This window comes from Urocitellus parryii, chromosome 12, assembly GCF_045843805.1.
Source record: "Urocitellus parryii isolate mUroPar1 chromosome 12, mUroPar1.hap1, whole genome shotgun sequence".
Lineage (NCBI taxonomy): Eukaryota > Metazoa > Chordata > Mammalia > Rodentia > Sciuridae > Urocitellus > Urocitellus parryii.
In genome coordinates this window covers 61,895,460-61,910,657 of record NC_135542.1, presented here as the reverse complement: position 1 = coordinate 61,910,657, position 15,198 = coordinate 61,895,460, and the positions used below count along the sequence as shown (strand labels likewise).

Genomic DNA, 15,198 nt, shown 5'->3' with positions numbered 1-15,198 from the left:
CTTGTTTGGCCTTGAACTGAGATGTCTCATTTTCACTTTAAGGCCTTCATTATTGCTTTTAGTATTGTTTTCACACTCACCCAAAACATAATATTTAAACATGGAATCCATTGATTTCTTCTGGAGGTTTTATTTCTCTCCAAAACACTTTGGAAAAAGCTGTGTGTGGTGTCACAGTGTGGTCTTCCTGGACTGAGCGCTGTGCAGCTCAACTCCTTTGGTAACTGTCTTCTCTCTGCAAGATCAGTGTTGGTTGTGCGTAGTTGTTACTTCATAGAGATGTTGCTTTGCCAGTCGTGAGGCCTACCTTCTTGGAACCTGAGCTCACTGACCACTGTGACACTTCCAGTGAGAAGCCTATAAACACCCCTGCCATAGCAACAGTGCAGGGCTTCCCTGTCAAATTCATCCATGCTTGATTCCACATCATTGACACAAGAAATCTGGGTTATAACAGCTTCTGAATGTTAGGCCCTGCCTAATTCCCCAGCTTCCCTGCTCCTGTATTCTCTTAGATCCTTCCCAGCGTCCCATTCCTACACGGATAAGGCCGTGGGCTACCCTTGCCAGTCCCTCCCTAAAACTGAAATCCATTTGCCTTCCTCTCTACCACTGTCAGCCTAAGTAAGTCACCAGATCTCACCTGGGTTCCTGAATTAGCCTCCTAATTAATCTCCCTGTATCCACTTTGCCCCTGGAAATCCATTCACCCTACTGGATTGCTTTTTTGCTTGATTCCCCTCAGTGGCTTTGAATCTAGAGGAAAATACAAAAATACAAATACAAAAAAAAAAAAATACAAAACTTACCAAGCTCTAGGTCTGTGAGGCCTGCAGGACTTGAGAAACCTGAGCACATTCTCACTCATGCTCCAGCCAAGTTGGCCTCCTTGCTGGCCCCACGCTCCCTGTGCTGTCTCAGGACCTCTTCTGTCTTCGTGCAGGAGTTTCAGCCTCATTTATTGGCCTCATCTTTCAGATTCTCATCTCCTGGGCCCATGTGAGTGTTTAAGCCCAGATATTTAGAGGACAGACTTCTCAAATCACTTATGGAATGACATTCCCCTTTCATATGGGAAAACCCAGAAGCTGCAATAATTTACCCAAAGTTATAAAGCGAGGAGGCAGCACAGCTGGGATTTGAACTCTGGCAGCCTCTCCCAGGGCTCAAAATGGCTATACTCTCCTTTCTACCTCCTATCAAAATATTTAAATAATGTTGTTTAAGGCTTGGCCATAGGTAAAGTGGGGAGAAGGATAAAGTTAAATCAGAACTCATTGGAGGAAACAGCACTAGACATTTCAAGTGGAAAGGGGTTTAATACTGAGAATTCAGTGCTTTCAGAATAATAAATAGGAGAACTGGAGTCAAGGACATGCCACCATAATTGTGATCCAAGATAAGGAAATTGCTCTGAGAAAAACACCTTCCTACATTGGTTTCTCCAAATATACTTCAGCCTCATGTGAAGATATCTTGTCATTAGTGCCGTAACTGAGGTACACACAGGCTGTCTCCTAACCCTATAAAACCAGCTACCTCTGCATAAATTCAAAAGTGACCTAAATATATGATTTAACTATCCAAATATGGGGAAATATTAAGTCTGTGTGAGGGATGTAATTGAAGTATTATATAATTATGAAGGTTTTTTTAGTTTAGAAAAATCCTTACAGTAGACAATTTTCTTTTGAAACCCTTGTGTTTCTGGTTTTTTGAAATATGCAAACAACAACCCCATCTGCATCAACAGGGTTGAAAGACAGACAATACACTGAGAAAAATATGTGCTGCATATATAATAGACTGATCTACACTGGGTCTTTGTAAATGAATAAGAAAAAAGAGTAAACAGAGCAGTCCAAAAAGTGATAGAGGCCATGAAATGGAAATACACAAAAGAAGAACCGTAGTATCCAATAACTATAGGAAATTTATTCATCACTAAAAATTAATGAAAGGCAAATAAAAACCAAAATGAAATATCATTTTATTTTAACCACAGATTGGCAAACATAACATTGGCAAAACGAAACGTTGGCAAGACCATGAGGCAATGGGGACTTATCTGCACAGATGTTTGGTGGGAGTTTAAATGGGTATAACCTTCCTTAGAGAGAGGGTAGCTTGGCAGACTGTAAATGTGAAGGCATCATCACGGGACAGGGATGTGAGTCATGGAAAGACACCAACAGAAAAGTTAAAGTGAATGCAATTGCTAGAATTTGTAGAGATGGTTACATGAAGTAGACAGGTTTCCCAGGTCCCCAAGTCTCCCATGGAAATTACACCTGCCCGTAATATCTTCCAGTGTTTTCTACACAGAGCAATGATCACTGCCAGCCTCCCATTCTCATAGGATCTTTCCTCTCCCTGGCCTCTCTGGCTGTAAACCACCCCACGTACCAGATGCTCGGCCACTGCACCATGGATCCAGCATGTGCTTGAGTGTGTATCACCAAATGAGCTGAGTGAATTCAAAGTCCCTCTTCCAAATTTACCTTTTTCCCTGCAAAGCCAGGTGTCAGGTCTGCCCGAAGTTCTTCTCTACATGTGCCTATGATTAGTTCCAGAAATGCCATATTTTGGAATTTACTTTAAGAAGATAATTGTACAACTGCAACAAGATGGATGATTACAGATGTTCATGGAAGTGCTTCTAGAAATGAAAATTGGCTCGACCTAACTGCTCATCAATGGGGAATAAGTACCTTATGATACATAAAATGAGTCCTCCTCAGCCACTAAAATATATGTGCACATGTTAAGATTTGTACCTCATTTCTGAAAGAAGCCAGGCAGTGAGGGTAGAATTGCAGAAGTTAAATGGGTAATTAGGCAGGTGTCAGAAGACTTTGTGAATGTACTTGAAAATTTTTGAACCATTTGAATGTTTTTATTTAAAATTAAAGTTAAAAAGTAAATGCAGGCTGAACGTGGTGGTGCACACCTGTAATCTGAGTAACTCAGGAGGCTGAGGCAGGAGGATCACAAGTTTAAGGTCAACCTCAGCAACTTAGCAAAGCCCTAAATAACTTAGCAAAAACCTATCTCAAGATAAAAAATAAAACAGACTGGGGATGTAGCTTAGTGGAAAGCACCCCTGGGTTCAATTCCCAGGACCAGGAAAAAAAAAAAAGAGTAAATGCAGCGAAAGTCAGGCTCCATAAGTTATAGCAACTATTTTCATGTAACAGATTAGAGTTATACATTTTCATGATAAGCATGTATCATTTGACAGATGTAAAAATTTCAAACTACAAAAGAAAATTATTCATTCCATTTCTAGTCCCAGCCTTTGCTCCTGGAACCCCATGCCTGGCATTCTCAATTCCTTTTTAATTCTTTCCCCCAGAGTTGCTGATGGAGTGATCAAAAGTGTATTATGGCAAACACTTCAAGCTCTTAATTTCTGTCATAAACATAATGTAAGTAACATTTTCTAACATATTTATTAATATCTTCTTGATGACTCTTTTCTTCTAAACAGCTCAGGGATCTATCCAAAGATCTAAAGATAGAGGGAAAGAACCTAAAAAGCAAAACAGATGAAAGTTACAGATCTGAGGAAAAGGAATTCGATATCCATGGCCCTTTTCCAATTTCTCTAAGAATCATGTGACTAATTTCTCATGAATTAAAAGTTTGTATAAACTTCATGTTTCATTTTGCTGCAATACTAATGGTTCCCATGATTATTTTTAAATTGAGTTTTAAAATAATTTGTCAGGGTGTCAGCAATGTCACCCACCATGGCACCATGGCACTCAATTTTGTTTTTATTATTTCTCTTAAGTCTTTCATCAACACTTCCCCATCCCCTACCTTTTTTTTAAAATTTAATTTTCCATGCCATTAATTTTTTAGAACCACAGTTTTCAAACTTGAGCAGGTATCAGAATGACCTGGAAAGCTGTGTTAGGCCTGAGAATGTGCACTTGTAACATTTCCCCAGATGATACTGAAGCAGCAGGTACAAGAACCACACTTTGGATACTGCTGTGTTATAGAGATAATTTTGGCCACCTGTTTCCTACATACAATTTAATTTGTTCTTTCCCCCTGTATTTCCTATATGTGGGTATTTTTATCTAGAGCTTGTCACATTTGGGCTCTGTATTTTTTTAGACAAGAATATCACATTTGTGGTATGGTACACTTCTTTCTTTCTATTATTATTATTGTTATTATTTTAGTTGTAGAAGGACACATTACCTTTATGTATTTATTTATTTTTCTGTGGTGCTGAGGATCGATCCCAGTGCCTCACACATGCTAGGCAAGCGCTCTCCCACTGAGCCCCAGCCCCAGCCCGTGGTACACTTCTCATTGCATCATCATGAGGCACATAGTGGCTGGTTGTCCAGCTTCTGACAATGTTGATACTGATCAGTGGGCTCTGGAGTTATGAGTTTGATCCATTCCATTGGCATTTGCCCTGTCAGCCTTTTCACCTGATGGTTTAGCATCCAGTGATGATGGTTGCCTGCATCTAGTATTTCATTAATGTTAAGAGATGTTAATTTTCCAATTCTGTTGTTTATTCTGCATTATCATTGATTTATGAAAAATAACTTACCCTTACATACTCTGGCTATTATAAAATACAGCAAGATGGACATGTGATGATTTCCTTTATGTGTCAATATTCAGAGTGATGAGTAAGTAGCTCAGCAACCTCCAATGATGGACCGTGACAGGCTTTCAGGGGAAGGTGGTGGGGCATCATTATAAACATGAATTTTTATATAGTTGATGTTTCCAATCCTTTGTAGTCATTGTTCTCTTAAATGCTCAAATTTTCCCATCTCAGGCCATTGGGCCCTTACTCAAATTGGATCCTGTGCTAGAATGATAGCTTATAGAAGATATCTCTAGACCTTTTGAGTAAATGCCTAGACAAAGAGAGTGCTAAGGCACCATATGGTCAGTTTTGATGCCAGCAGAATGTCTACCATGGTAGTCGAGGATTGCAGAAAAATAAAATACAAGATCATGGAATTAAATGTCAGTACTTAGGGAAGCTTTCTTTAGTTTTAAGAAAATCAGTGACGTTTTCATTAGAATCATCTAAAAGCCTTCTATTGGTGTAGAGAGATGCGTTCACAACATACAGAAACCTGTTTTTCATGATGCAAATTGTGCTTTCAAATTTTTCATAAACATGTCACTGAATTGCCAGGCACAGTGGGCACAGCTGTAATCCCAGTCAGGAGGCTGAGGCAGGAGGATCACAAGTCCTCAGTGCTGAGTCAGTCTCAGCAATTTAGAGAGACCCTCAATAACATAGTGAGATCCTGTTGCAAAACAAAAATTTTAAAAGGGGCTGAGGATGTAGCTTAGTTGTAAAGCATCCCTGGGTTTAATCCTCAGTACAAATAAAATAAAATACTGAATTGAATCCATATTTTTGTTGCTTTCTACTGTGCTATAGGAGATATCAAGTTCACCTAAGGTTGCAGCAGGAACTTTGTGGGTAGCTAAAATGTTTTTTTTTTTTTAAATACTATTCACTATAAGTGGTTGTGCCATATCCCCCTATATAACTTGACACTTTTCTGTGACCTAGAGTAATGCAACATGTGAGGCTGATTTGTCTTTGTCTCTTTAGTGCTTAGCATTGACCTTTTATATAAAAGGTACTCAGTGAATACTTGTTGAATAAATGGATGGATGAATTAGTCGTTCAATCAGTCTGATTGTCACTCACTATTGCCAGAGGACTCAAACATTATTATAGCTCAATGAGACTGCCATAGTTTCTCTGCTTGGAATAATACATTCTATATCTTAAGCTTTAAAATATTGAAAACTTCCCATTGATAATCCATGATCTCTTTTAAAAATGGATAGTTTTTAGACAAAACTTTCCTCCTCCAAGATGAAAACTACTTCTGAACTTTTGGATTTTCTTATGCAATGGTAAGCCTTTGTATATCCATCTTTTCCTTTTTAACTGTTAACTTAAATGCATGCAAAAGAAAAACTCTTACCAGGCATGGTGGCACACGCCTGTAGTCCCAGCAATTTGGGAGGTTGAGACAGGAGGATCTAGAGTTCAAAGCCAGCCTTAGCAAAAAGCAAGGTGCTAAGCAACTCAGCGAAGACCCTTTCTCTAAATAAAATACAAAATAGGGCTGGGAATGTATCTCAGTTGTCGAGTGTCCCTGAGTTCAGTTCCTGGTACCCAAAAGAAAAGAGAAAGAAAAACTCTTAAGTCATATATAAGCTGTTACCATAATACACCTAAAACCTTTATAGTCTTTATTTTTAGAGGCACTCTAATGATGCTCTCAAAATTACAGAAAAGGCAATTTGACCCAGTAATATTGCTTTCACTCCCAAGGAGTGCACCTTATTATCTCCAGAGTCACGATCCTTAGCAAGACAATGGAGGTTAAAGCAGTAAGGGATTGAGGCCTTGCCACTTAATGGCTCATAGGGATCACTTGAGAGCTTGTCAGAAATGCAGAATCTCAGGCCCACTCCAATCTGCTGACTCAGAATATGCATTTTAACAAGAGCTCCAGATGACTGGTGTGCATATTAAATTTTGAGAAGTGCTGGATTTGAGAAAATACATACTTTGTTCTGTTTTACTTTCTAATACTGCCAGTGTGAGATAGCTGAAGTGATCCATTTAACTTCATTGTGAATCCATAGATCTTATATCTGATTCACTGTTAGAGAAGAAGGACTTTATTTCATGATAGCAAAACAACAGTGATATCTGAGACATGGAGGTGCCCAACTGCAGCATCCATCAGCATCTTGCTGATACCCATGGTGGCTAATAACCATCCACCCCCACAGCCTGGTCATAGAGAACCACCTTCTCAGCTTATAGAAAATTATTTATTGCTCAATCTGGCATATAAGAAGTAGTTACTGGAATGGATGCTTCCAGAAATTATTCTTTGAGTTGAATGTCAGGTTTAAAATAACATTTTTTTCCTCTTTTTTGCCAGCTTGTGAACCAACAATAACTCAACCTGAGTATATAAAGGGCTGGGGATATAGCTCAGTTGGTAGAGTGCTTGCCTCACATGCACAAGTCTGTGGGTTCAATCCTCAGCAACATACACACACACAAAAGATGCCTATGAAACCCAAGTTTATTAAAATTCTTCCGTTAAAGAAACTTGCATGTTTCTTCTTGTTTGGTGGAAAATAAGCTGATTGCAAGAGGCACTGCACAAAAGCTGGCTGAAGAGAGCTTGTACAGAGCGTGGCTTTACAGTAGAGAAGACGAAAGCTGTGTGTCTGAGTGTTTCTGTCCTCCATGCTCTGATTCTTACTGTTTCAATCATTTTTATTTATTTTTCTTTCTTCAATATTCTTATCTTTTTATCAGTAGCTTCTCTTACCTATGGCTATATAAATAAATGTTTCTGTTTCTTTGGGACACACTAATATTTTGTTTGCCTTTTATATTTTTGGATTGAAAAATACTTGCTATAAATTTCAACATGGTCTGCATTAGATCCAAAAAAAATATGTAAATAGGCCAACAAACAAATATCAATATAAGTACATTTACTTTGTAATGTCACACATACTCTAGAAACTCCAGAATTCTATATAAAGTCATTTGAGGGACATACCTGTTCTATAAATCACCAACTATTTTAAGTATTGCTGACTCAGAAAGTTAGTCAATGCGTGTAATCCCAGCAACTCAGGGGCTGAGACAGGAGGATCACAAGAGGCTAGCCTCAGCAATTTATTGAGACCTTGCCTCAAAATAAAATTTTAAAAGGCTGGGGATGTAGTTTAGAGGTAGAGCAACTCTGGGATCAATCCCCAATACCGCCAAAAAAAGAAAAAAAAGTGGCATATCAAAAATATTTTATTTTATTCTCCAATAATGTATTTTTTAAGATTAATACCTAAGGTATTAGGAGATCTAAAATGTTTCTTCTAACTTCTAGAAGTACACATTATGAAACAGTTGTCAGTAATTGAGATTACAAAGAAACAAGCTTCTTTTACTACTGCCATTTTTTTATTTTATTTTTTTTAGTTTAGATGGACACAATGCCTTTATTTTATTTATTTACTTATTTTTTATGTGGTGCTGAGGATCGAATCCAGTGCCTCACATTCGAGGCAGGTGCTCTACCACTGAGCCACAACCTCAGGTTCACTACTGCCATTTTTGTGACCTAAGATGAATTTAAGCTTTAGCTTTTTCTCTTTCTAGGTAGTGGTTATTGAAGCAAAAATGATTTCAGAATTATCAATTTGACACAAATACCTAAAGAGACTGGCAGCATGGCAGAGAAGTGAGGCAGACACAGTTGATTGTGGCACTTATTCAGTGGACTGTCAGTGGCCACCAACAATCACAGGACTATTACAAGGATGAAATAATTCATGTGGAAGTACTTTGAAAAGTACAGAGCTCTGGATGGGGGGCTAAGTGGTAGAGAGTGGTATCATTTTTAACTCTCTTTTTTTTGGGGGGGGGGAATAAATGATCTGAAAAGATAGAAGTTCTGAAGAATAGGGCCACAGTTGTTTGTTTTGCTTTGCTTTGTTTTTTTAGATCTGGAGATTGAACCCAGGGATGCTTAACCACCCAGCCATATCCCCCCCCAACCCCTTCCTAAAATATTTTATTTAGAGACAGATTCTAAGTTGCTTAGGGCCTTGCTAAATTGCTGAGGCTGACCTCGAATTTGAAATCCTCCTGCCTCTGGCTCCCAAGTCACTGGGATTATAGGCGCGTGCCACAGTACCTCTGCAACGTGGAAGACCTCTCCTGGGTTCATGATGTGTGCACTCGCTTGTTTGCCCTCCTCCAAGTCCCCAGCTTAGCTTTCTCATGTTCAGCAGGAAGGGTCATGGTGACACAGCAAATTTGTAAGGTCGCTACATATTTAAAAAGAACAGCAGAGCTTCTCCAAGGTGAGAATGACTCACAAGAGGGGTCCTCCTATCCTCCTGGGAGGGACTCCTCCTGAACTGTGTCAGCGTCTCATGAGGGCCGCCCCATCATTCCTGGTCAGTTCATTACAGAGAAAATTGGGATCTCAGATCTAAGTAGGCGGCTACATCACAGTTCACCCAGGGTAGTTCTGGTCTGCGCCTGTTCTCCTGGCATGGTTATTTACAGAGCTCCCTTTATACTCGCAGGGGTCCTAATTTGGATTAAAAAAAAAAACCAATACTCTCACTCAGATTTTAAAAAGTGAATTTTTAAAAAAATAATTTTAATGCCTTTCCATTTTCTCAAATCCACAATAATTATTCAACCTCTTTTGTGTGTCTCAAGTGGCCACAGGTCTTACTACAGGTCCATGGAATCTAGTTTCAGTTAGGGTCTTATCTAGTGCAGTTTTAATAAACGCAATAAAAAGTGAAAGAAATAATTGTATAGTATTCACTTCTTCCCCCCAAAAAACTGATACAGTTTTCATATACAACTGTAATTTAAATTTCTTCAGTAATGTAGCAACATTTGGATATTCTTTTTCTTTTAAATGATAAGATTTTAAGTAAAAGCTGCCAATTTAAGTTCTTTTAGAAAAATGAAGGGAATCTTTGTTTTTATATCATAGGCTACTTGTTCGTCGATATACTAGTAGTTAATATTTATTCTTGGTCATTATGATGGCCCAGAAAAATAATCAACTATTGTCTTCCAGTGTATTCACCGAGATGTAAAACCTGAAAACATTCTCATAACCAAGCAAGGAATAATCAAGATCTGTGACTTTGGGTTTGCACGAATTCTGAGTAAGTAGCGATTTTTTTTTAACCTACTTTATCCAATTCAGATGATTATAAACTGATAGAATTTAAATTCTTGCTTGAGATATTGGACGGATGCTAAGTGTTGTGTTGTTTTTCCGAAAAGAAAAATCTCACTTTAGCCTTTTAGTCAGTACATTATTTGGCATTTCAGCTCTACTCCATTCAGCTAGAAGTTATTGGATGACTTTTTCACGTGCTTTGCCCCACAGGAGTAGAAAAGAATTATAAATGCATTTCTGCTCTTCATGCTCTTATGATCTAAAGTAAAAAAAACAACAGAATAATACAAGATGGCTGGCAATAAAGAACTAAAATGAAGGTGCAGACAGTTCCCTGGAGGGAGATGTTAATGTGGGCTAAAGTGGTTGGAAAAAAACTTCTTGTAGCTGGTGAGAGACTGGAAATGTCAACTGAAAATTAAAGAGAGAGGATGCAGAGACAGTGCTAAGAAAAAAGAAATCATCCCAGGCAGGCAGGAAGTGAAGGGAAAGGGGACAAATAATTAATTCTCCCCGAATCTGGAACTTTGTGCGCGCGTGCGCGCGAACACACACACACACACACACACAAAGTGTTAACAATTTATACCTTGCAGTATGGGTATATGCATAATCAGAATCCTGATAGGACACAGATACAGGTGACCTGACAATGCATTTGGAAGGGTTGGGCAAAAACTGTTAAAAAGATTTTCTGAGGTTGCTGTGCTTTGTGGTATAACATATTGGGACCCTAATGATAACTGGATAATTGATCCCTGTGCCATGTGGTTAAAAGGACAAACACTGGGAAATAGAGCTATGATCTCTGCACATAGTATATAGTACATCCAAATCATGAAATATTTGGCAGTCATTGGAAGTGAGGTTTTCAGAGTAAATGAAAAAGAAAATCTAACTGATGTGTACAGTATGATTTCAACTGCACAGAAAATAATGACAGGAATACATATGACCCACAATTCAGGAAATTAAGGGAATAAGTCTTCTGATAGTACCCATAAATGCAGTGTTTGGTTTGTTTGTTTCCCTGGAAATCCATTCTATACTACAAAAATATCCAATCTGGTCACAAAAATATATATGCCATTACAAACATTAAAAACATAAAAGAGCCAGGTACAATGGCACATGCCTGCAATCCCAGTGGCTTGGGAGGCTGGAGGCAAAAGGATCAAGAGTTCAAAGCCAGCCTCAGCAAAAGTGAGGTGCTAAGCATCTCAGTGAGACCCTGTCTCTACATGAAATACAAAAAAATAGGGCTGGGGCTGGGGCTCAGTGGTTGAGTGCCCCTGAGTTCAATCCTTAGTACCAAAAACAAACAAACAAACAAACAAAAACCATAAAAGAAATATTTCATATTAAAGTTACCTTATAAATGGTTCTTTGGGGGATTTTTTTCTCCCTAAATGGGCAGTTTTGCTGAAAATATGTACATATTTGATTTTTTTCATGAACCTGCATTCTTGCCTTTTTCTGAGTCTTCCTGTAGCAAACATCCATCTCTGAATGAAGAATCTTAGAATTGAATTAAATATTAAGGTCATTTGTCTCAGAAATTTTGATTGCATGAACACATCCAAAAGTCTCTGAAAATTGAACACACTGTTGACAATCCCAACAATTATAACTTCTAGTATGTTGTTATAAACAAAGTGGTAGTATAAGACACTGCCAACTTGTTCGCATTGACTAAAATTCCCATAAGATATGAGCTCAGGCACTGGTTACAGCTCAAACTGTTATCAGTATGGGTTTGGATCACTGCTGGGGTCATTGTTGGTCATTTATACTGAGAAAGGTGAAGAAGGGTGTCCATAATATTATGTGCTAAAATACTAATACTTGAATAAATAGACTAAACTACATAAAAATTTAAGCTCTTGCCAGACTTGATGGTGCACGCCTATAATCCCAAGGATTTGGAAGGCTGAAGCAAGAGGATCATAAGTTCAAAGCCAACTTCACAACTTTAGTGCGATTCTATCTCAAAATAAAATGGACTAGGGTTGTAACTCAGTGGTGAAGCATCCCTGGGTTCAATCCCCAAGTACCTAAAAAAAAATTTTTTTTTAACTTTTACTGGATATATTCACATGCAAAAGAATGAGGTGGGCCCTTTACCTTAAACCATATACAAAAATTAACTCAAAATGAATCACTAACCTGTATATAAAAGCTTAAACTATAAAACTCTTAGAAGAAAACAGGGGAAAGGCTTCATGAACTCAGATTTATCTAACAGGGATTTCTTGGATGTGATACCAAAAGTATAGAAGCAAAAAATTAGATAAGTTGGACTTCATCAAAATCAAACTTTTGTGCCTCAAAGGATGCTATAAACAGTGAAAATGCAACCCATGTAAAGGGAGAAAATATTTGTAAATTTATATCTGACAATTCATATCTAAAATATGAATATGTAGAATTCCTGTAACTCAACAACAAAAAAACTTATTTTAGAATGGGCAAAAGACTTGAATAGATATTTCTTCAAAGAAGATATACAAATGACTAATAAGCACTACCATTAATCAACAGGGAAATGTAACTAAAAAACACAATGAGGTACTATTTTACACTCTTTAGGGTGACTGTTATAAAACAACATACACACATACACACACAACAGAGTAAGTGTGGGTGAGGATTACCATATGATCCAACAATTCTACTTAGTTATGTAGTCAAAAGTATTAAAAATAGGAATTTGAAGAGATGCTTGCCACAAATGTTCACAGCAGCATTATTTACAGTAGTGAAAAGGTGAAGACAATCCAAATGTCCATCAAGGATGAGTGGATCAACAGAAGGTGACATGTAGGAATGTTATTCAGCCCTGAATGAAATTCTGATATAAGCTACCATGTGGATACATGTTGAAAACATTATGCTACATGAAGTAAGCTGGATGCAAAAGGACATGTGCTGTCTGAGTCTCCTCATGTAGGGTACCAACAATAGTCAAATTCATGGAGACAGAAAAAAAGAATAGTGGTTATCAGGGACTGGGAAGAGGTAAATGGGGAGTTATTGTTTAGGTACAGGTTTCAGATTGTGCTGATGCACGAGTTCTGGATATGGATAGCAGTGATGGTTACACAATGAACTGTAAATGTACTTAATGCCACCAAACTCACTTAAAAATTGTTGAAATGGTGAATTTTATGTACATTTTACCACAAAACAAATATAAACTCCAGATAGATAAATAATAGAATATAGATATACAGAGATAAAATTTTTAACTCAAGAGAAAGAATATTTCAATATTATAGTTAAAATTGATATAAAAAGCTTATGTTAGCTGGGATATATCTCAGTGGTAGAGTGCTTGCCTAGTATGCCAAGACCCTGAGTTCAATCCCCAGCACCACCAAAAAAAAAAAAAAAAAAAAAAAAAAAAATATATATATATATATATATGTGTGTGTGTGTGTGTGTGTGTGTGTGTGTGTGTGTGTAAATTGACAAAAAAAGTAAACCACTGAATTTCTTTTTTTTTTAATTTATTTTTGGTACTAAGGATTGAACTCAGGGGCACTCAACCACTGAGCCACATCCCCAGCCCTGTTTTATTTTGAGACAGGGTCTCACTGAGTTGCTTAGCACTTCACTGTTGCTGAGGCTGGCTTTGAATTTGAAATCCTCCTGTCTCAGCTTCCCAAGCCACTGGGATTACAGGCGTTGCCACCATACTTGTTAATTTTTCTGAGAAGAAAAATTAACAAGATATTAGTAGACAATTCCCAAGAGGAGGAAAAAGTTAATAAATATGAATAATCTTCCTCCACACTGATGTCAAAGGAATGCATATTAAAATACTATTCTTCACCAATGAAGCTGACAAAGTTTTATAAACATTAACTATGAGGATTGTTGCTAGTGTGAACAGTTTGGAACAAATCGTTGGAAGAGCAATGTGTTAATATCAAAACTTTTCACTCTGAACCTTTAATTCCACTTTTAGGAATCTCTCACAGCGCAGGATATTACCTACCCAAAGTACATCATGATGTTCATTGTAGGACTAGGTATTAATAAGAAAAAATTTAACAACCAATAAAAAAAATTAAAAATAAAATAAAATAAAAAGAAAAAAAAAATTTTTAAATAATAAGAAAAAATTAAAAGGCAACTGATTTTTCAGATACAAGGAAATGACTAAAGAATGTATCTGACTTAACACCACATATTAAAATTTATTTTGAAGAATTGTAATGACACAAGAATATGCTTTGGCTTGTGATGTGGAGCCAGGTGAAGAAGAATAATACAAAACTACTAACATGCTCTCCCAATTGCATGTGTGTGTTTGGGTGTGCAAAATCAAGACAAGACTGAAGGAAAGGAAATGTACCAAAATATAATATGGTTTCTCTGGGTGGTAGGGGATTTTATTTGTTTGTTTATTTACATTTCTCAAGTGTTCTACAAAGAATATGAAGTATAAATTATGTTAATATTTCTTAAGATGGTAATTCTTTCAACTAATTTTTAAAAAATAATCCTAAACTGGGCATGGTATCATATGCCTGTAATCCCAATGACATGGAAGGTTTAGGCAGGAGGGTTGTAAATTCAAGGCCAAGGCTTAGGCAGGAGGATTACAATTTAGCAAGGCCCTAAGCAACTCAGGGGGACCCAGTGTTAACTTAATAAATAAAAAGGGTTGGGTATGTGGCTCAGTAGTTAAGCACCCCTGGGTTCAATTCCTAGTACCAAAAAAAAAAAAAAAAAAAGAAAGAAAGAAAAGAAAAAGAAATAATCCTAAATACAGAAAAAGCTTGGGTTAGAGATTTTCAATCTGTGATTATTTATAATGGTAAAATATCAGAAAATTTGGGAAAGATGAAGTAAATCATGACATATGCACTTGGTAAACTATCAGGCAGCCATTGAACTCAAGTTCATAAAGTTTATCACAGCGTAGTAAATATGTGGAATGGAGTGAAAAGCAGAACACAAAATTATATACATATGTAGATATATACACACACATATATATATATCAAAACTACTAAAAATTATGTTATCACAAAAAGAAGGGAAAAAATAAGATGCATCAAAAGATTAATACAAGGTATCTTTGTATGATAAAACTTAATTTATTTTATTTTTCTTCTTTTTGTTTATCATATTTTTCATATTCTTATATGACTTTGATAAGATAAAGATGTTTCAAAAATGTACAACACCTTGTGGATGTGTAACCGATGTGATTCTGCAGTCTGTATACGGGGGGAAAATGGGAGTTCATAACCCACTTGAATCAAATGTACGAAATATGATATGTCAAGAGCTATGTAATGTTTTGAACAACTAATAAAAAAATGTACAGCACCTAACTTAACCTGTGAAAATAAGAATTTTCAGTGGTTGTTATTTTCTTTATTTTTCTATTTCCAAATATCCTAAATAGTATTTATTAATTCTTATC

At 36.9% G+C, this 15,198-nt stretch overlaps 1 protein-coding gene across 1 annotated transcript in view; it reads left to right on the top strand.

Annotated features, from left to right (window-relative positions):
* Cdkl4 (cyclin dependent kinase like 4) overlaps window positions 1–15,198 on the top strand; it is a 35,131-nt gene that overhangs the window by 7,104 nt on the left and 12,829 nt on the right. Inside the window, exons 3-4 of the mRNA XM_026410117.2 lie at window positions 3,356–3,428; window positions 9,651–9,741. Of these exons, the coding sequence (XP_026265902.2) occupies window positions 3,356–3,428; window positions 9,651–9,741 (164 nt within the window). The remainder of the gene's footprint in view (window positions 1–3,355; window positions 3,429–9,650; window positions 9,742–15,198) is intronic.